The sequence below is a fragment of the Argentina silus genome (assembly GCF_951799395.1).
Source record: "Argentina silus genome assembly, chromosome: 4".
Classification (NCBI taxonomy): Eukaryota; Metazoa; Chordata; class Actinopteri; order Argentiniformes; family Argentinidae; genus Argentina; species Argentina silus.
Window position 1 is genome coordinate 24,495,208 of NC_139658.1, and position 21,813 is coordinate 24,517,020.

The 21,813-nt window shown below is 47.2% G+C and overlaps 3 protein-coding genes across 3 annotated transcripts in view; 1 reads left to right on the top strand and 2 right to left on the bottom strand.

The window, feature by feature from the left end:
• Positions 1-1,381: 1,381 nt before the first annotated feature.
• Positions 1,382-8,975, top strand: LOC310803386 (deoxyribonuclease gamma-like). The gene is made up of 8 exons (XM_083668128.1): positions 1,382-1,503; positions 2,588-2,676; positions 3,103-3,195; positions 4,579-4,691; positions 5,023-5,135; positions 8,009-8,166; positions 8,388-8,484; positions 8,848-8,975. Exons 1-8 carry the CDS (start codon positions 1,468-1,470, stop codon positions 8,926-8,928), a joined length of 780 nt encoding a protein of 259 aa, XP_083524254.1. The 5' UTR covers positions 1,382-1,467; the 3' UTR covers positions 8,929-8,975.
• Positions 8,976-9,136: 161 nt separating this feature from the next.
• Positions 9,137-10,328, bottom strand: LOC310803573 (protein SPMIP1; the record flags this gene model as incomplete). The annotated part of the gene is made up of 2 exons (XM_083668409.1): positions 9,137-9,729; positions 9,884-10,328. The coding sequence occupies 2 exons, from the start codon at positions 10,326-10,328 to the stop codon at positions 9,611-9,613; spliced, it is 564 nt and encodes a 187-aa protein (XP_083524535.1). The 3' UTR covers positions 9,137-9,610.
• Positions 10,329-12,910: 2,582 nt separating this feature from the next.
• The window catches only part of flnba (filamin B a), a 77,024-nt gene continuing 68,121 nt past the window's right edge, over positions 12,911-21,813 (bottom strand). The window contains exons 39-46 of the mRNA XM_083669183.1: positions 20,976-21,242; positions 20,683-20,820; positions 20,156-20,271; positions 18,566-18,698; positions 18,016-18,192; positions 15,646-15,864; positions 15,031-15,234; positions 12,911-14,308 (exon numbers count right to left, since the gene is read on the bottom strand). Of these exons, the coding sequence (XP_083525309.1) occupies positions 14,121-14,308; positions 15,031-15,234; positions 15,646-15,864; positions 18,016-18,192; positions 18,566-18,698; positions 20,156-20,271; positions 20,683-20,820; positions 20,976-21,242 (1,442 nt within the window). The 3' untranslated portion in view covers positions 12,911-14,120. The remainder of the gene's footprint in view (positions 14,309-15,030; positions 15,235-15,645; positions 15,865-18,015; positions 18,193-18,565; positions 18,699-20,155; positions 20,272-20,682; positions 20,821-20,975; positions 21,243-21,813) is intronic.

A 21,813-nucleotide genomic window follows, 5' to 3' on the forward strand; every position in this document is an offset into this window, starting at 1 on the left:
CACAATAACTTTAATTTATGAACATTCTATCAATTATTACTGACACGTCGGTTTGAGTTCAAGTCAATGTGCAGTTCGCTCATTTAAATAAACGCAGTTAAATGCTTGACATGAATGATATAAAGTTACAGATGCAAGCAATGACATGTCATCTACATGTGAGGCAAGCATACTCCCAAGTTAACACCACAATCTAATTGATAGCGCTTTTACAAATACAATTATCACAAAGTGCTTATGTTAACAGAACTTATCGGGATACATGATACTAGTGTCTCCATGTAGTTCACCACCGTACGAACTGCAGAATGTAAGCAAACCAGAATTCATTGTTTACATTAATTTATTTACATTCTAATGTCAAAAAAATGGTTTTACGAAATCCAGAATGTAAACAAACTGAGCCCATCTGTGGTTATTCCAACGGTTCCCGAGGCTCACAGCACCGGGATTTGACCACGAGCTGCTCGTTAACACGAGCTTGACCACGAGCTGCTCGTTAACCCTGGCACGCACTGGCACCGCGGTCGAAAAGCGGCGACTCGCAGGCCCAGTTCTCCAAGAGCAGAGATGAAATGATGAGGTCAAACAAGGTCAACTTCATGCTTTAATTAGTCTTTCATGTCTCTTTATTGTATGTTGTTCAGATTTAATTTAGTAGAATAGAATAGTTGATGACGGACCAGGAACATCAATAAACCAATCAAATTGTATTTGTCACGTACATCGCATACAGCCATAATTGACATAGTGAAATGCTTTGGGATCTTGCTCCTCGATCAACAACAGTCAACAACAATCAACAAATCAACAATACGATATAATATAGTAATAATAAACAGTGACAGTAGTAGTGCATAAGGGTGTAGTGTCAGTAGCAGCAGTAATGACTGTATTAATAACAGTAGTAATACAATGTCACACACACACACACACACACCACACACACACACACACACACACACATACACCACACACGTCACCAAACCAAACACACACACACACACACACTATACCACACCAAACACACACACACACACACACACACACACACTATACCACACCAAACACACACAGACCACACACACACACACACACACACACACACACTACACCACACCAAACACACACCACACACACACACACACACACACACACACACACACACACACACACACACACACACACACACACCATTCTGTAGTGTGTGTAGGCAGATACAGTATTGTAGGCAATGGTCCAGAAAAGAGAAAAAGAGAAAGTTTATTTCAACATGTAGCGGAAGTGTTGGGTTTCAGATAGCTGAGTCTTCTGACACAGTCTATGTTCAGCCACACAGTGTGTGACTTCTGCCTCAGGATGAGCAGCGTTGTGGTGGGGATCTTCTCTGTGCTCGCCCTGGCTCTCAGTGTTGTTTCATCACTGAAGATATGCTCCTTCAACATCCAATCTTTTGGAGAGAGGAAAATGGAGAAACCAGAGGTGGTGGACGTGATAGTGAATGTAAGTACATTTATTACAAGTTTCCCTCAAAAATGGATCCGTATATTGACCTAAAAACATTTCACTGTGGAACAGGGGAATGGTAATTGAGAATGACCGATGGCTTTATGCATGCATGACCAAGAGGTAGAATGTGTGTGTGCGTGCGTGCGTGCGTGCGTGCGTGCGTGCGTGCGTGCGTGCGTGCGTGCGTGCGTGCGTGTGTGTGTGTGGGTGATAGGATGTTGAATCCATGGTGAGGTAAGTAGAGACTAGACTGTTGTTCCATTCAGACATTCCATTAACCAACTGCATGAACTGCACCTTTAATACTGTAGCTGTCAGCCTTCCACGGAGCAGAATGGATGACCTTTGAACCTCAGACTTTAGACTTTTCGTCTCTGGTGTTGTACTTAACCTCAAAGATTCATAATCATTACGGACCAGTTTCCCCAGACCTAGATTAAGCCTTGTCTTGGACTACAAAGCACTTTCAATGGAGATCCTTCATTGAACATGGTGTTTTGTCCAGCACTCTTAATCTGTGGGTGGGAAACCTGCCCTTAATCTTACAAGAATGTTCATTCATTCATTTAATGCGACAAGAGACAGGATAGTTAATTTTTTATTCATCTACGGTATATAGTACCAGTTTTGTTTATTTATGAATATGATTGAATAGGATAGCTTTCTATATCAGGGGAAGCTGGTGGAGGCAGAAATCGGAGGACGGGCTCATTGTAATGCATGGGATGGAATGAGCCCATCCTCCGATTTCTACCTCCACCAGCCTCCCCTCTTCTCTTCTGTTGTATGGAAAGCAGAAGTCAGCAGGAAAGCCAGGTGTTACCAACGTTTCTTTAGAAAACAGAATTGTTACGAAACCAAGGTTATCAGTGGAATTAACCATGTTTCATTTCCTAGTTCTCAATGTTCAGCCACCTGGCGAAACACTTCATGAGAATGTAGAAGTGAATTTTCTCACAGAGCTGTATGTGACCTCCAGAGCTGTATGTGACCTCCAGAGCTGTATGTGACCTCCAGAGCTGTATGTGACCTCCAGGGTCCAAAGAGTGTCTATTAAAAGATGTTCTTCTGATGGCAGTGCATCTCTCGCTGTGACATCATGCTCATCATGGAGATCAAAGACGCCAGTGGGACAGCGTTCCCTCGCCTGATGACACACCTGAACAGGTACACATACTGAACCCTCACCTGAACACCTACTGAACCCACACCTGAACACCTACTGAACCCTGACCTGAACAGGTACACATACTGAACCCTCACCTGAACACCTACTGAACCCTGACCTGAACAGGTACACATACTGAACCCTCACCTGAACACCTACTGAACCCACACCTGAACACCTACTGAACCCTGACCTGAACAGGTACACATACTGAACCCTCACCTGAACAGGTACACATACTGAACCCTCAGCTGATGATTCACCTGATCACTGACATTAAATTCTTCTGTTCTTTTTCTGTTCTATTCTGTTCTATCATCTCCTGTGTGGTTAGTCCCATCCAGAGCCATACTGTATACAGTGATCTCTGTCTCTGCCTCTGGCCCCGCCCATCCTGACCGAACCCTCTGGTCTTTCCCCTGCAGTAGATACAGCACCAAGAGGACTGAGTATGACTTTGTCATCAGTGATAGACTGGGAAGGAAGTCTTACAAGGAGCAGTATGCCTTTATCTACAGGTACGTACCCTCATGACAATGTAAACATTTACATTTATGGCATTTAGCAGACGCCTTTATCCAAAGCGACTTAGAACAAATACATTTGTTTAAGTAAGTGAATCATCTATCCATCAGTCATCATAAGATAAAGTAATCAATGCTCGGACCAGGGGCCATAGACAGTCACAATGCTAGAAGAAGGTGTTTTTTAGTTTTTTTCCATGACCCCCTCATGGTCACCTCCCGTGTGACATCTCTCTCAGGAGGGGCGGACCACGTAAAGCCTCACAGGGTCAATGTCTTTTAGTCAGGGTCGTGCAGCAATAAATCACATGATAAGCTCTTAGCTTTTCCCCTACTTGCTGTGTGTATTGTGTCATAACTGAAAACCACGCTCCAGCCTGTGTATGTGCCCTGAGAATCTTAAAACCACGCTCCAGCCTGTGTATGTGCCCTGAGAATCTTAAAACCACGCTCCAGCCTGTGTATGTGCCCTGAGAATCTTAAAGGTCATTCTTTTGAACGGGGCAGTCCCACTCTTATATGTACAGTACCAGTCAAAGGTTTGGACACACCTTCTCATTCAATGGTTTTTCTTTATTTTTTATTATTTTCTACATTGTAGATTAATATTGAAGACATCAAAACTATGAAGGAACACATATGGAATTATGTAGTAAACAAAAAAGTGTTAAACAAACCAGAATATGTTTTATATTTTAGATTCTTCAAAGTGGCCACCTTTTGCTTTGATGACAGCTTTGCACACTCTTGGCAAGGTGTGTCCAAACTTTTGACTGGTACTGTATATATAATTGTTTTGGGATAGAGACAGTGAAGATAGACAGGAAAGTAAGGAGGAGAGGACATGTCAGCAGGGCATGGGCCAGATTCTAACCCATACTGACACGGGCATGTGTTAGACCACTGACCACCCCAGGCCATGGTGCTAGACCACCGGACCACCCCAGGCCATGGTGCTGGACCACTGAACCACCCCAGGCAATGGTGCTGGACCACTGGACCACCCCAGGCCATGGTGCTGGACCACTGGACCACCCCAGGCCATGGTGCTGGACCACTGGACCACCCCAGGCCATGGTACCAGACCACTGGACCACCCCAGGCCATGGTTCTAGAGCACTGGACCACCCCAGGCCATGGTGCTGGACCACCGGACCACCCCAGGCCATGGTACCAGACCACTGGACCACCCCAGGCCATGGTTCTAGACCACTGGACCACCCCAGGCCACTGTTGGACCTAATGTTAACAATGTCTCCCGCCCTCTCTGTGTGAAGTTAACAATGTCTCTGTACATGAATGAGTGTTGGTCAGCGTGCTGTAAGAGTGTCTATCTTCTATCCATCCCCCCATCTCACCACTGTTCCCTGGGCCCAGGCAGAGGGTGGTGGCGGTGAAGGCCGTGTACCAATATCCTGACGCCCAGCCTGGAGACGAGGACGTGTTCTCCAGAGAACCCTACGTCGTCTGGTTCTCATCCCCGAAAACAGGTGACTCCAAGCCTGGCTCCTGATCTGTATCTGCCTTAGCCAACTGACCAGCTCCTAAGACTACTTAGGACCACACAGTATATGTAGTACAAGTATGGTGTGGCAACAATGTAGAACGTACGTAAAAGGTGGTTAAAGTACAAATACATTTGGAGCCAGGATAGGTATGGTAACATTTCAAAAAATCATTCACATTCCTGCAAGGCAATAATATTTCAGAGACAGACAGGAAGACCATGTGTGAATCAAGTTGTCAAGACTACAGTTGTAGTTGTTGTTCTATCCTGTATAAAGTTATATAACACAAATGATCTTTTCTCTCCCTTTGTAGTTGTGAAGGACTTTGTGATCATCCCCATCCACACCTCTCCAGAGACCGCTGCACGGGAGACGGATGAGCTGTACGATGTGTTCCAGGACGTCAGCCAGCGATGGACATCACAGGTGCTCAGACACACACTCCAGGAGAGGCAGACATCGGAGGACGGGCTCATGGTAATGCATGGAATGGAATGAGGAATGGTATCAAACACACATGCATTTTTGATACCATTCCTTATTCCATTGCATGCATTACCATGAGCCCGTCCTCCGATTTCTACCTCCACCAGCCTCCCCTGATACACTGTCACTAGTTTAGATTAGGCCTACATACTTATACATTGAATCAGTGCCTAAATTTGCGCAGAATAGCTTCTAAAAGTCCCCATTTATTGGTCCCCTATGGGTAGTCGTATCGTTTGTGTTTGTCTAAGGTACAAAACATGCAGAGATGGATCACACAGTAGCTACACACATTAGAAACACAGTAGCTACACACATTAGAAACACAGTAGCTACACACATTAGCCACAACCAGAAACATTATCCTGGGTAAATCACAACAGATGTTTCAGTGGAACTCACCTGTCTAAGTGTTGTATTAGTAGGACAGTCAAAGCTGTAGCAGTGTTTGTAGACAGGGCTGTATGAGAATCAGGGGTTAGGGTTAGGGTTAGGGTTAGGGTCAGGGTTAGGGTTAGGGTTAGAGGCAGACAGGGCTGTATGACAATCAGGGGTTAGGGTTAGGGTTAGGGTTAGGGGCAGACAGGGCTGTATGAGAATCAGGGGTTAGGGTTAGGGTTAGGGTTAGGGTTAGAGGCAGACAGGGCTGTATGAGAATCAGGGGTTAGGGTTAGGGTTAGGGTTAGGGTTAGAGGCAGACAGGGCTGTATGACAATCAGGGGATGCTGCTGGAGGCAGAAATCGGACCCAAATGTGAGTTTGATGCCATTTGTTCCGTGCCATGAATTACAATGAGCCCGTCCTCCGATTTCCACCTCCGCCAGCCTCCCCTGATGAGGACCAGTGAGGGACGAAGCTGAAACATGAGAGAAGCTTCTCTTTCAATGAGTGAAACTGATCCATCCTACGGTACTGACGCTCAGCCTCACAGTGCAGACGTCCCTACCCCCTCACACAGGGACTCAGGTTACCACAGCAGTCTCTACCCCCTCACACAGGGACTCAGGTTAGAACAGCAGTCTCTCCCCCCTCACACAGGGACTCAGGTTAGAACAGCAGTCTCTCCCCCCTCACACAGGGACTCAGGTTAGAACAGCAGTCTCTACCCACTCACACAGGGACTCAGGTTAGAACAGCAGTCTCTACCCCCTCACACAGGGACTCAGGTTAGAACAGCAGTCTCTACCCCCTCACACAGGGACTCAGGTTAGAACAGCAGTCTCTACCCCCTCACACAGGGACTCAGGTTAGAACAGCAGTCTCTCCCCCCTCACACAGGGACTCAGGTTAGAACAGCAGTCTCTACCCACTCACACAGGGACTCAGGTTAGAACAGCAGTCTCTACCCCCTCACACAGGGACTCAGGTTAGAACAGCAGTCTCTCCCCCCTCACACAGGGACTCAGGTTAGAACAGCAGTCTCTACCCCCTCACACAGGGACTCAGGTTAGAACAGCAGTCTCTCCCCCCTCACACAGGGACTCAGGTTAGAACAGCAGTCTCTACCCACTCACACAGGGACTCAGGTTAGAACAGCAGTCTCTATCCCCTCACACAGGGACTCAGGTTAGAACAGCAGTCTCTCCCCCCTCACACAGGGACTCAGGTTAGAACAGCAGTCTCTACCCCCTCACACAGGGACTCAGGTTAGAACAGCAGTCTCTCCCCCCTCACACAGGGACTCAGGTTAGAACAGCAGTCTCTACCCCCTCACACAGGGACTCAGGTTAGAACAGCAGTCTCTCCCCCTTCACACAGGGACTCAGGTTAGAACAGCAGTCTCTCCCCCTTCACACAGGGACTCAGGTTAGAACAGCAGTCTCTACCCCCTCACACAGGGACTCAGGTTAGAACAGCAGTCTCTCCCCCCTCACACAGGGACTCAGGTTAGAACAGCAGTCTCTACCCCCTCACACAGGGACTCAGGTTAGAACAGCAGTCTCTCCCCCCTCACACAGGGACTCAGGTTAGAACAGCAGTCTCTACCCCCTCACACAGGGACTCAGGTTAGAACAGCAGTCTCTCCCCCTTCACACAGGGACTCAGGTTAGAACAGCAGTCTCTACCCCCTCACACAGGGACTCAGCAGTCTCTCCCCCCTCACACAGGGACTCAGCGAGGTCATTAGATTTGCTGTACTTTTCCACTGCTTTGTAGTTTAGCTTCGAACTGAGGGCTGGCCTTGGGTTCCTCAGAGATCCTCCCTGCTTTGCTGTATCTTTCCCTTGTGCACATTGTAATAAATTATTGAAGGCCACCGGTGATCTCATCTCATCTCTTGACAAGAATCTTCCTCACAGGGGTTGAAAACAAACTGTCACGTGGCCTGGGGTGGTCCCGTGGTCCTACAGTGGCCTACAGTGCACATACAGTACCAGTCAAAAGTTTGGACACACCTTCTCATTCAATGGTTTTTCTTTATTTTTTATTATTTTCTACATTGTAGATTAATATTGAAGACATCAAAACTATGAAGGAACACATATGGAATTATGTAGTAATCAAAAAAGTGTTAAACAAACCAGAACATGTTTTATATTTTAGATTCTTCAAAGTAGCCAACTTTTGCTTTGATGACAGCTTTGCACACTCTTGGCAAGGTGTGTCCAAATTTTTGACTGGTACTGTATATGCCGGCATGGGTTCTAATCCAGCCCTGCTGACATACCCTCTCCTCCTTACTTTCCTGTCTCTCTCCACTGTCTCTATCCAATGAAATGAAAACTATAAGAGTGGGACTGCCCCACTCAAATAAATAACCTTTAAAAAAACATCTAGATATAGAGAATGTCTCACGTATCTTGTTTGGGCAGGACTACATCATCATGGGGGACTTCAACGCGGCCTGTGGCTACATACCCAAGAGGCAGTGGGGCAGCATCCGTCTGAGGTCAGACACCAGCTTCCTGTGGCTGACAGACGACAGTATCGACACCACCGTGAAGGAGTCCACCAGCTGTGCCTACGATAGGTCAGACCCGACCAGCGCTGCCTCTCATTGGTCTCTTTTGGAGTGTGTCCACACACACACACACACACACACACACACACACACACACACACACACACGCACCAAAAGTTCCACATTGGAATGTTATTGTCATGGAACGTTGACAGATGGAGGATAATGTGTTATGTACTGTATATCAGTGGCCGTTCCTGCTGACGCCTGGTTCCTCTGTCTGTCTCCAGGGTCGTCCTGCATGGAGAGAAGATGACGCAGGCTGTCAACCCTTCCTCCCTGGACGTGTTTGACTTCAGACAGGAGTACCGCCTCACTGAGCTACAGGTAAACACAGACTGTCTCACTGAGCTACAGGTAAACACAGACTGTCTCACTGAGCTACAGGTACACACAGACAGGTACACACAGACAGGTAAACACAGACAGGTAAACACAGACAGGTACACACAGACAGGTACTGTACACACAGACAGGTGCTGTACCCACAGACAGGTAAACACAGACAGGTATGTGCAGGTACACATGTAGCAGAGGTGATTTGCAGCCACATTCCTCATTCAATTCCACGCATTACAATGAGCCGTCCTCCGATTTCTACCTCCACCAGCCTCCCCTGGTGCAGGAGTAGCCAGTGTGTGTCTTGGCCTCTAACGGTGGTTACTATGGTTACTGTGCTTCGTGTTGCAGGCCCTCGCAGTGAGCGATCATTACCCAGTCTGCATCACTGTGAAGCCGGCAGCAGGGAGGCGGAGGGGCAGAAGGGGTTAACGCCGCGGTGCGTGTCAGAGTGCAGAGGGCTGTACTCCTCTACACTTCTCCCCTCAGAAGTGTGCACTCTCCTCGTCCCCTCCTCAGACCCTGGCCCGGGTCTGACCCTGGTTTGTGTGCTTCTCTCCAGTGCTCAGAGGTTAAGGGTCGTCTGGCCTCCCTGCAGCCTCGCGTATAACTGATCTCTCTAATCACGGCCTCGGAGGCGACAGAGGAGCCATTTTAGGTGTCTCACAGCAGTGCACAGCTCAGTACAATACAGCAGGATAATCAAAAACATCAATCTGGACCGGGTGCCCCTGGAGCGATGACATCAGGCCTTTTATAACTGAGCAATGGCCAGCTGACCCAGCTTGTTAATTATAAACTAGTAGATTTCAGGTTTGGGTTTCCTTGTTGCTAAGAGACCATCTGTGCTAGTCTCCAGAGCCTGCTTTCTGCCTGCCTTCTGTACATTCATTCAACAACAACAAAAAATCCCTCTGCAATTGGAACAGCTTGGAACAGTCTTTTAAAAACATTTCATACAATAATACCGTTTCTAACACACTTCTTTGCAATCTATAAGAAAATATATCCTGTGCAAATCAAACTGTACTTACAATACTTGTTTGGTCAAAGTTCAAAACACAATTATTTTTTGCTGTTAATTATGATTATTAAAAGGCTATGCTAGCAAAGTTTAATTCAGTTGGTCGGTTGCTGAAGGGACATTGAAGATCCCGTTCCTGGCGTAAAATGTGTTTCTCACAACTCCGGATCTGCCACTGGCTGGCAGTCTGTAGTCTTGTTGATAATCACCTGCAGCAGAGACACAGATAACCTTTCAACTTACATTTCTGATACTCATATTTCAAAGTATTTCTTTGTAAAGCAATATTTTTTTTTACTAAAGCTTTGTAATAAACAACAAAACCATATGAAGGACTGTGTGTTGTGTTGTTCTGTGTCTCACCCAGTCGCCAGCCGTAGTCCCAGGACGAGACCAGGGGGAAGTCAAACTTCTCCTCCGGTCCTTGCTGGGTGCGTCTGCGCAGGTACAAGCTGCGTCCCTTCCCCTCTTTAGAGAAACCCTGGTACAGCTCCTCCTTGGTCTGGGGGTCCACCGGCCTCATCAGGGGGGCTTCGCTGAGGGTCCGGGCCACCACGGGTCCAGCCCCCTCTCTCCTCTCCTCCAGGGGCTTCACCACCGGCGGCAGGACTATCCTGGTGGTGGTGGTGGCGGTGGTGGTGGTGGTGGTGGTGAGCTTGGGGAGAGCCGGTTCTTTGGCCCGGCGGGAGACGAAGCTGGTGGGGTAGTCCCGGCCGTAACGGATCTTCCAGACCAGGCGTGTGTAGACCTCCTTCTCGATCTGCTCCCGGTAGCAGTTCTGGTTCTGGGTGGTCAGGAGGTTCCTCATCTTCAGGTATCAGATCCAAGGTGTGGTTGATTGGCAATAAGAGAATGAATTGAGTTGTTTCAGAATGGAGCTGCTGCTGAGTAGTTTGATGGTTTCTCCCTCAGTAGAACTGACCCCCGGCCTTAAGAGTCTATATTTACTACACTCTAGCTTCTCTCTGAGTAAAATAAGCTTCTCTCCCCTTGAGAACCTATTTTTTTACCACCCTACCTAGACGTTTCTCTCTCAGTACGAACCAGGACAGTCCTGCTCTAGCACAACGCAGGAGCCTGTCCTGTCCTAGGAAACCTAAGAACAGTTAGGTTACACAGCATCTATGGTTACCCAATCAGAGACAAGGACATGCTTGAATAAAGAGCTGCTAAGAGAAGGTTTCCCAACCAAGCCTGACAGCACACACACACACACACACACACACACACACACACACACACACACACACACACACACACACACACACACACACACACACACACACACACACACACAACAAACAAACACACACGCAAACACACTCTTCTGCAAGTCTGTCTACGCAAAGCCTTTTTTACAATGGCATCTCTGCATACAGAAAGCTTTTTTCAGACTATTGATAGAACAGGTTGAAACACAAGCAAACACACACACACACACACACACACACACACACACACACACACACACACACACACACATTACGAATGCCAATGGCCCCTGGTGTGAGCATTGATTACTTTGTCTTATGATGACTGTTGGATAGATGATTCACTTCCTTAAACAAATGTATTGTTGTAAGTCGCTTTGGATAAAGGCGTCTGCTAAATGCCATAAATGTAAATGTAAACACACACACTTCTGCAAGTCCGCCTACGGAAAGCCCTTTTTCCAATGGAAGATGTTATCCTTTCTGTCCAGAAGGTGGCAGTGTAGTACCATATTACCATGGTGACAGGTCGTTCTCAGCAGGCTACGCCAGAGGACGGACCGGGCAGAACATGAGTGATGACGTAACATGACATGTTCAGAGAAGACACGGTTTACTATCTTCTATGCTTTTATCTCACATGCATGATTTTATCTGATAAAGTTCAGTGCGTTGTGACCTTGGAGAAATGCACTTTAAACCGTAATAGACTTGAAACTTGAAACTATCATGTGGAATAGAGAACTTGTTAATAGCCTTTAATTTTAATCTCTTGGGGGAAGTTTTAATGGATTAAACCTCGTCTTGGATTTAATCACACTACCAATGGAAAATCTCTATTGCAATGCTTTTTAGTCTAGGATTAGGCTTAATCTGTGTCCAGGAAAACCAGCCTTTGGAGTTCTTGAACTTTGTGTCTTCTACAGTAAGGAGAAGTACGTATCCAGTGAAAAGATGGAACATTCAATAACTAGTTTATCTAGAATAGAACTGATCTGACACGGATCTGTCTTGTAGAAATATAGCCACCAGTTAACTGGCAGGAAGGAAGCTATTAAAGATGGCCATAGTCTTTATAAACGTTCGTATTAAAGCTGAAAGGTCAAAGAGTACACAGATGTCCGTCACAATCGCCATAAATAAAGATATGTCCAGGAAACTGGAGTGATTTTCCAAGCTATTATAATCGGATACACAAGGATGCCATTCATCATGTGATTATGGCCCAGTCAGCTATACAGGCCTGGAGGATGGGTATCAATAGATGGGGGGAGAAGGACCGGAAAGAGGGATTTCATTGTTGATGACAGGGAGGAACAAGGACAAGAGGGTCTATATTCAGCACAGTGCAGGAAGAGACCGTGGTTCAAATTACACATGTGGATGGTGGAGGTAGAAATCGGAGGACGGTTTCATTGTAATGCATGGAAAGGAATAAGGAATGGTATCAAACACTCCCGATTTCTACCTCCACCAGCCTGCACTGGTGTGGATTTGGATTGTCCTGCCTCTGCAGACCCTTAGATGAGGCTGATGAAGGACATTGACCTGATGTGCTGCTTGTCAATCCTCCACCGTCTTCCTGGAGTGTGTCCTTTCCCACACTGACGTTAAAGAGCAATGGACTTGAAAAAGAGAGGTGGTGAAATCTCCTGAAGCCTCTGCTGGGACTAACGGTGCGTTCAGCAGCTGTCGGAAACTCCCGAGTGAGACATAACACTAGAATGACCCTCCGAGACGGGGTTCCCAGTGGGAAACACGGACCAGTATGATGATACCCGGGTTTATGAGCTGTGACGTATCCATGTTAACCTTAACTTCCCGCCTGAAAACAGATGCTGATTTCGACATTAAATGGCAAAAAAAAAAGTGATGAATTATGAATTGCAAACAAAATGTCATCGGTTGAAGAGTTGTTCCCACTTCAAAAGCACTCAAATGCGTTCATGTCCGAGTTATGACTTCACCAACTGGGAGCTCCGAGTTCCCATAGAACCAAACAAACATACCATAATCCTATGCTTTTAAATCCATGTAGGAGAATGTACAAGGGGTACCCCTTCAGGTAAACAGGGAGTACGCTTCAGATAAACAGGGGCCTCTTGGGTAACCTTCAGTGTTCCTGAGGGGAAGCCTAGCTGTAACCAAACACCTTCCCATGAAAACACAACACATGATATCCTTTTACTTATTTATTCCAGTTTGCTTTAATCATCAAATGTACATCATTTCTGGGCGTGTATTTCACATTAAGTCACCCAGTACTAATACAAAACAGCTTTACTGCCACCCTCCTTTTAAAATACTTTTACAAAATACTTTCATCCCGTGTATCAAAACTATCATTGATTAAGCAACATAACAATATAAGACAGGCGTCAGAAGTTTTCATACATTTTTTTTTTTTTGTAAGTTATTGCTGGAAATACAGGAAGTAATAATAATAACAACAGAAATGAGATGGCGTTTTCCGTCCGAACACAGAGTGGACGCAGAGATGGGAGAAGAAGGTGATTGTTTTTGGTAAAATATACAGTGTCAGTTAGAGGACAAATAGTTTTTGTTTGAATTTTGTCAGTTGTATCCATTTCCCTAAGATCTACATGGCAGCAACACGGAACACGCGTGTTGCAAATGTTCTCCTCTCCCTCAGAGCTCTTGCATGTCCTTGGTGAAATCTGGATGTTTTATCAATCTACCACCCAGTCTGTGAGTACTAGAGGAGCACTCAGACACTCACTCACAGTCTGAAGGGTTTAGGACAACAACAGCTACAGCCAGAAAACATCCAAACATCCTCCTCATCTCCACACCTCCTGTCAGCTCGGCTGGGTACAGTTACAGCACACGGTACAGACACAGTCAGACATCACAGTCCAGTTCATGCAGCAGTTAGTTACACCATGGAAACAGCAGTGAGGAGCAGAGTTATGGTAGTTATGGTAACTGAGTTATTAATTGGCATCTCGTGGGTCTGGAAACACTACAGCCTAGAGAGGACAACCATCAGTAGTAAATAAGACTAAATGTTCTCTGTTTCCAGTTACATTGGTGATCAATATGACTTAGGAAGACATCCTGGTGCCCTTTGCTTGATATGACAGGCTGATGGCAAACGTTTGTACGAAACCTGTGATCACATATCAAACAACGATGTTTGGAGGAATTTTCTAATTTTGTAAAATTAGTTGATACAATACATCATACATTTTACCTATCAAGTATATAAAACATTCTCAAGTGCAAATTTGTCGATTCATAACATTGGGGCAAAAAATTAACAGAGTTAATAAGGAGTTCCATATTCCCAAAACATTCTAAACACCCCCCCCCTCCTCCAACAGTCTCTGATGGGGGTTGGAGGTCAAGACGGACCCTCCCCCAGGGCATTATGGGACGGTGACGTGGAATGGCGACCCGGGGATATGCTCCTCCCCCCATTTGACGGCCAGGATGTAGTTGCCTCGCTCCTTCAGGATGTAGCTGACGTTGTACTGCATGTTGCCCATGTGCTTGACGGACACCTCTTCACAGGGGATGTGAGGCCCGTGGACTCCAACCAGCAGCATGTTCTTACCTGGAACAACAACAGGGAAAATACATCAGCCTGGTAATAACACCTAGCATTAAAGACAACAGGGACATCAGCCTGGTAATAACACCTAGCATTAAAGACAACAGAGGCTTTGTAATAACACCTAGCATTAAAGACAACAGAGACATCAGCCTGGTAATAACACCTAGCATTAAAGACAACAGAGACATCAGCCTGGTAATAACACCTAGCATTAAAGACAACAGAGACATCAGCCTGGTAATAACACCTAGCATTAAAGACAACAGAGACAGAGGCTTGTAGCTAACACCAACACAAGAAGAGGACAAAACTATATTAACTTGTAGCTAACACCGAGCATTGAAGAGGACAGAACTATATTAACTTGTAGCTAACACCGAGCATTGAAGAGGACAGAGACAAAGCCATGACAGAATACAGTAAGTAGACAATAGCTACATACAGTAAATCATATCTAAACAATATCAAACATTTGACTGTCCTGTTGACCTTAACTAAGGTTAAAATACTGTACCGAAAATCATAACAAAAAGTAAACACGGAAATGTGTTTGAATGGCTGACCCAGAGGATCGGTTTCCTGGACCCAGATTAAGTCTCGCTTTAGACCAACAATCATGTCTAACGGAGAGTCTCCCATTAAAAGGACGAGGCTTAATCTGTGTCCGGGACGCCGCCTCCTCATGTTTTTATATAAAGGGCGTCTGAGAGATTCCTCCTCACCAGCTTTGCTGCAGTCGACAGAGAAGCTGCTCCTCTGTCCCACGAAGGCCTTGCTCAGGCCCGTCCCCCGGGTCTGGATCTTGCTGGCGTCTGAGGAGAACCGCGGCATGGCGCTGTGGGAGTTGGAGCTGGTCGCCTTGGTGACGGACTCCACCATCAGGGTGGACGTCTCGCTGGCGTTGCTGACGTTGACCAGGCGAGGACCTGAGAGGAGAGGACGGTTAGTGGCCTGGAATGTTGTTAATAAAGTTCGATTTAAATCACCAACTGCCAAAGAATTCCGGAACGTTCACCACCTAGAGTGCCAAGTGTTTTAATGTGGTATTTACCTAGCAACAACACTTTGATTGGCTACAAAGTGAAGCATCATAATTGATGCATTTTCGTTGAATAAAGCCACCCCCCCTGGCACTAAATGACCGACATTATTGGCACCCTCGGCACTGAATGAGTTAATGGGTTGAAAAATATAAATGTCAATAAAGTTTGATTTCAATTGAGATGGGTTGTGTACAGTGTGCTGTGAAGGGAAATGCTGGTCTTCAGGTCAAGCTCCATCAACCGCAGGACCAGCTGTTGGGTGGCAGGTGGCAGGTGGCAGCCCCAGTAACCTACCTGTGACCTTGGCCTTGAAGGGGCTGCCTGTGATGGGGTTGGGTCCTCCGTACTTGATGCTGATCAGGTAGTTGCCTGGCGCCATGGGGGTGTAGTGGACCCTGTACCCCTCAGGACACTCCTGGCACTCCATCTTCACCTTGGACGGGCCCTCGATGGTGACGGCCAGGGCCCCAGGGCCAGCCTTGGTGTTGTTGATGATGAACTCGGCCTGGTTGCCTGCAGACACACACACGCACACGCACGCACACACACACACACACACACACATGCACGCACACACACGCGCACACACACACACACACACACACACAGGGAGGGGTGGAGAGACAGGGTTATGCCTGGGTTAGGACAGGGTTAGGACATCAGTGTGTGTGCAGTCAGACTACATACTGTATGATCTTAGAGGTCAAACCCGAGGCTCCCTGTTACTGACCACCTCAGTTGGCTGAGAACATACCAGGGGAGGCTGGCGGAGGTAGAAATGGGAGGACAGGCTCACTGTAATGCATGGAATGGAATGAGGAACGGTCATTACGTCCCATGCATTACCAATGAGGCCGTCCTCCGATTTCTACCTCCACCAGCCTCAACTGGAACACAGTGCATTGAGGAAGAGTAGCAGGGGGGAGGAGAGGAGGAGCCAGTCGGACTGAACCCGGAGATGGATTACAGAGGTTAGACACGCCTCTATCCGCCCGGCCGGGGACAAAGAATTCCAGACATTCTAATCATTCTATAGTCCTGACTCTCTGACATCACCGCATGACCCAGACGTCTGTACGGAGGTGATAACCTGCAAGTGTAGCCAACCTAGCAGACCACCTGACTGGAGAGATAAATCTGTCTCTAAGGGGTGGGTGCCCAGCAGACTGACACTATCAAAGCAGGAGGCCTAGAGGAGGCTGCAGAGCCCCGTGTCTGGGTTAGGGTTAGGGTAGGGCATCGTAAAAGACTGATTTACACCTTCCTCCCTTTCAACGTTGTTGTTCTTTACCTCTGACTTTGTGCTGTTTCATTGTAAAGAATGTTGATTAATATGTTCCATGTGTCCCTGTAGGGAACACATCTGTCACACAGTATCCACAGAATCCAGCCCTTTTCATTTCTCTACAGTTGGAAACTGTCTTCGACTGCTCAATATATACACCCCAAATATATACATGTTTATCTAATAACGTTTCTGAACTGTTGGGTTTAATGCTGACATGTACCCCAACTTCAACAAACGTTTAGGCTTTTTCTCTGAACCAGAAATGATTACATTTAATGTACATGTTTTTGATTGATGACATTGTGTAAATTGACTTCGTAATTGATACGTAATTAATTAATTTGATGACGTTTGTAATTTCAATGTACACTTATTATCCGTTTCATGTTTGTAAAGCAGGGTCCTGTGAAAAACAGACCTTGGCCTCAGTAGGACCTCCTCTGCCTAAAATAAAGGTTTAATAAAACGGTTAAAAAAAAGACTACGGAATAGATGACAACATTATAGTACAAATAAAAGCAAATAATGTTGTTGATTAAAGCTTGCAGGCCCGGCCATGTGTTACCAGGGTGAGGTTACGTTCCAGAGCGATGTGTGTCGGTCTGCTAAAGACTTTCCTGCTGCAACAATTAAATTCAAACACCAACTGACAAAGAAAGCAACAACCTTCCATTTGCTTTGGATGCGATCCACAACTAACAGGCTGGGTAACGTGAGACACCTCTGATGTCATCGGACCACTCAAACAATAAAGAGTGTTTCAAACTCTGTGCTGGGAGGGAGGAACAGGCGTTAGGTTCCCACACTGCCTGGTACTGTTGCTAGGGAGACGGGCGGAGCTGTGAGGGGGGGTGGGGGGGGGGGGGTGGTGGTGGGTGGTGGGGGTGTACGGGTCATGAGTAGGGGATGTAACAGTTATGATAGGGGCTTAACATGCGTTATGATGAGCTGAGCTGGGCTGGGGTCAATCATTTTCAATTCTAAGAACTGAACAGCTCATTTCAATGATGTTTCAATTTATAGAAAAACTGAACTGACTCCAACCCTGGTTATAAGTCCTACAAGAGGCAGGTAAGCAGAGGTAACCAGGTAAACAGGGCTGAGAGAGCAGAGGTAACCAGGTAAACAGAGCTGAGAGAGCAGAGGTAACCAGGTAAACAGGGCTGAGAGAGCAGAGGTAACCAGGTAAACAGAGCTGAGAGAGCAGAGGTAACCAGGTAAACAGAGCTGAGGTAAAGCAGAGGTAACCAGGTAAACAGGGCTGAGAGACCAGAGGTAACCAGGTAAACAGGGCTGTGGTAGAGCAGAGGTAAACAGGTAAACAGGGCTGTGGTAAAGCAGAGGTAGCGGTAACCAGGTAACCAGGTGTATCTGACCTGTCGTGCCTCTCTCCAGGCCGGCTCCGTAGGCGGTGATGAGGCTGGCGTCCCCGCTCTGGCCCGGCTCGCCCACCCGGACCTGGAACGGGCTGCCGGGGATGTGGTTGCCGTTGAAACGCACGTCGATGGAGTGGAGCCCGTTCTCCCGCGGGATGAAGCGGATCGCATACTTGTCTGGGTGGAGGGAGGGTCACATGATTCAGTTACAATCAATGTACAAGTACAAGGTGCAAATGGGGTGGGGGGGGTAATCATAATATACTGTACGTGACTTAAGACAGGGGAGGCTGGCGGAGGTAGACATCGGAGGACGGGATCATTGTAACGCATGGACTGAAATGAGGTCAAATCTATCTACAGCCTGTGTTTTTATACCATTCCTCATTGCATTCCATGCATTACAATGAGCCCGTCCTCCGATGTCTACCTCCACCAGCCTCCCCTGGAGTAGGAGCAGGGCGTTAGCGTAGCGTCCTTGCTCAGTAACAGTGAGCAGGGCGATCTGATCGTGGCCGCCGGCCTCTCGGGACCAGGCCCCTCCCCTCACCTTGCTCCAGCTCAGACACAGCGCACTCCTCCAGCGCCCCAGAGGGACTGTGGACTTTGGCGTCGATGGCACCCTGCGCCCCGTTCAGACGCACCGCAAAGGATGCTGGGTGGTTCACCTTGAGCCCTGACTCCTGAAGGCAGCGAATACAGTCAATACTTTAGCAACATGGCCCCGCCCACATTCTCTACACACCAATCAGGAGGTGGTGTCCCACGGAGAAAGGCACAGATTAAAGCAGTCATTTTTACTTTTTTCACAAAACCCATTTATAAAAATCACAAATAATATGTCACTGATTGATTGATTGATTGATTGATTACCTGTGCTCACCTTGGACCAGTTAAAGCTGAGAGAGGTAAACCTGAACCCTCAAAGGCAGGTAGGGTAGAGTACTATGGTTCAGTTCTACAGATCTAGGGTTAGGACAGGTACTACAAGGTTTACTAGAGACTAAAGGTACTAGACTGAACACCAGAATAGATGTGGTCTACAGGTATAAACACCAGAATAGATGTGGTCTACAGGTATAAACACCAGAATAGATGTGGTCTACAGGTATAAACACCAGAATAGATGTGGTCTACAGGTATAAACACCAGAATAGACATTTTCTACAGACTAAACCCCAGAATAAATGTGTTCTACAGACTAAATCAAATAATAGATGTGTTCTACAGACTAAAAACACCAGAATAGATGTGTTCCACAGACTAAAACACCAGAATAGATGTGTTCTACAGACTAAACACCAGAATAGATGTGTTCTACAGGTATAAACACCAGAATAGATGTGTTCTACAGACTAAACACCAGAATAGATGTGGTCTACAGGTATAAACACCAGAATAGATGTGTTCTACAGACTAAACACCAGAATAGATGTGTTCTACAGGTATAAAGGATGAGGGATGTTGCGGTCTTCCTCTCTCTGCTTTAGCCAGCCTCTGTGTGAGCTGGCAGGCTGTGGTTCCTGTGAACAGCCTTTAAATGAAACACAAGAGAAACACCGACCCTCCCACACCAGTTCAATGGATGTCCAGCAGCCAGTCAAAGCCAGGGAGGCTCAATATGAACATGTACCAAACCTCCTCTGTGTTCTTGGTGATGGTATTTGTATATGATCCAGTGTTGTTGCGTGTATTACAACGAGCCCAGCCTCCGATTTCTACCTCCACCAGCCTCCGCTGGTCAGCATAGAAATTGAGATTAATAAGTCTCATTGTATGTTTTATCAGATGTTTGAAACGATTCAGAGATATTATGTCTTACATGGATCTTACTGTATTGTGTTCCTCGTTTGACTGTGATTGTCTGATCAGCAATAAAGCATCAATTAAATTGAATTACAAAACAGGTTCGGAGAAATGTGGAGATCTGATTGGCTAAAACTGCGTCCCAAGCCGTGCAGCCGTGAGATTCCGGGCGGTTAAGTTATGGGTTAGGTGTTGAGTGAGGAGTCTGTGAGATGTTCAGGGAGGTCAGGGGTCGGAGGTCAGTTACAGAGGAGGCGGTGCCGCCTGGCCCAGGGGTTTGCTAGCTGCGGACACGCCCAGCGCCCAGGTGTGGAGATGTTTCCTCGTGTCTCACCTGAAGACTGGTGACAGTGAGTCGCCGGGCGTCGTCCGCGGGGGCGGAGACAGGCACCAGGTAGGGGCTGTCGGGGATGTGCTCCTCGTTGAACTTCACCGAAACCTCGTAGTCTCCTGGAGGCACAGACACAGGCATGAGGAGTTGCCAACAGTGATGGCCCGGTGTTATGCATTAGGTCAACACTAAGGTAAGCAAAGCAGAGGAATCCAATACAATCTAATGTTAATACAGTGAAATTAGGGAATAATTAAACCAAGCTAATGCAGTGCTTTAACCTGCTTGCTCTTTGTGAGAGATGTATGAGTGAAAAGTGCTCTTATGATTCTGAATAGTAATAATACAATGAAGGAGTACAATGAAAGCAGCCATTTTGACACTGACCTATAAAATGGACTGTCTGACTGACTGACTGACTGACTGACTGGCTGGCTGACTGGCTGACTGACTGGCTGACTGACTGGCTGGCTGTCTGACAGGAAAGTGCAGTCAGAGCAGCCCTATGGTGGTACAGGTCATGTCCCTACCAGGTTCCTGGGCCACGTATGATACCCCACAGGACCCGTCCTTCCGGTCCTCGAAGGAGAGCTCGGCCCTGCTGGGGCCCTCCACCGCTATAGACAGGCCCCCGGCCCCCGCCTCCCGTGTCCAGATACTGAACTCAGCTGTGGAGGAGCGCACACACACACACACACACGCGGTCATCAACATAATCTGTCAATGCAAGAGACCTGGATCAAATCCATATTTCAAATACTTTCAAATACACAGGCATCTCTGGTACTGTGACCTGGTTCTCTGAGTACTCTGTGTGCTGTACCTGGTACTCCTGACTCAGCCTTCTCCAGCCCGGGCCCGCCAGCGCGGACCTTGTGAGCGCCTCCCTCCCCCAGGGGCCCCACGGTGAACTGGAAGGGGCTGCCGGGGACGTGCTGACCACGGTACTTCACGCTAACCGTGTGCACGCCCATCTCGTGGGGCACGAAGCGCACGCAGTAGGTGTTGTTACCCGCGGCAACCATCTCCGCCTTCTCCGTCGTGCCCGAGGGACTGGTCACCTGGGCGGTGACGTCGTGGATATCGATCTCTGAGAGGAGGAGAGGGGGAGGGAGGGAGGGAGCAGGGAGAGGGAGGGGGCAGGGAGAGAGGGGAGAGGGAGGAGGAGAAAGAAAGCGAGGAAGAGAGAAAGAGAGGGAGAGAGTGGGGGAGAGAGAGAGAGAGCAGAAAGAGAGAGAGATGATGAATTAATACAAAGAAGAGGAGGATGGTGAGAAAGCAATGCTGTATGGAGCCCTAGGGAGAAACCTTCGCCTTATATAACCACACCTTCATCATCATCATCAGCAGGGAGATAATGCATCACACAGCAGTGTGGCTGTTGCGACACAGCACTGCAGAGGGCGGAGAGATAGCCCCAGGCTGATCTGGGATCTGGACTTCAGAATTACCTCAGAGTAACACATTTTTAACTCATTCAGTGCCGAGACCATAAAGTCACCCAAACTGTCAACATTCTAGAGTGCCAAAGGTGACTTCATTCACCAGAAATAAATGATAAATGATTACGCGTCATTTTGTAGCCAATCAAAGTGTTGTTGCTAGGTAAACACCACATAAAACACTTGGCACTCTAGGTGGTGAGTGTTCCGGAATTCTTC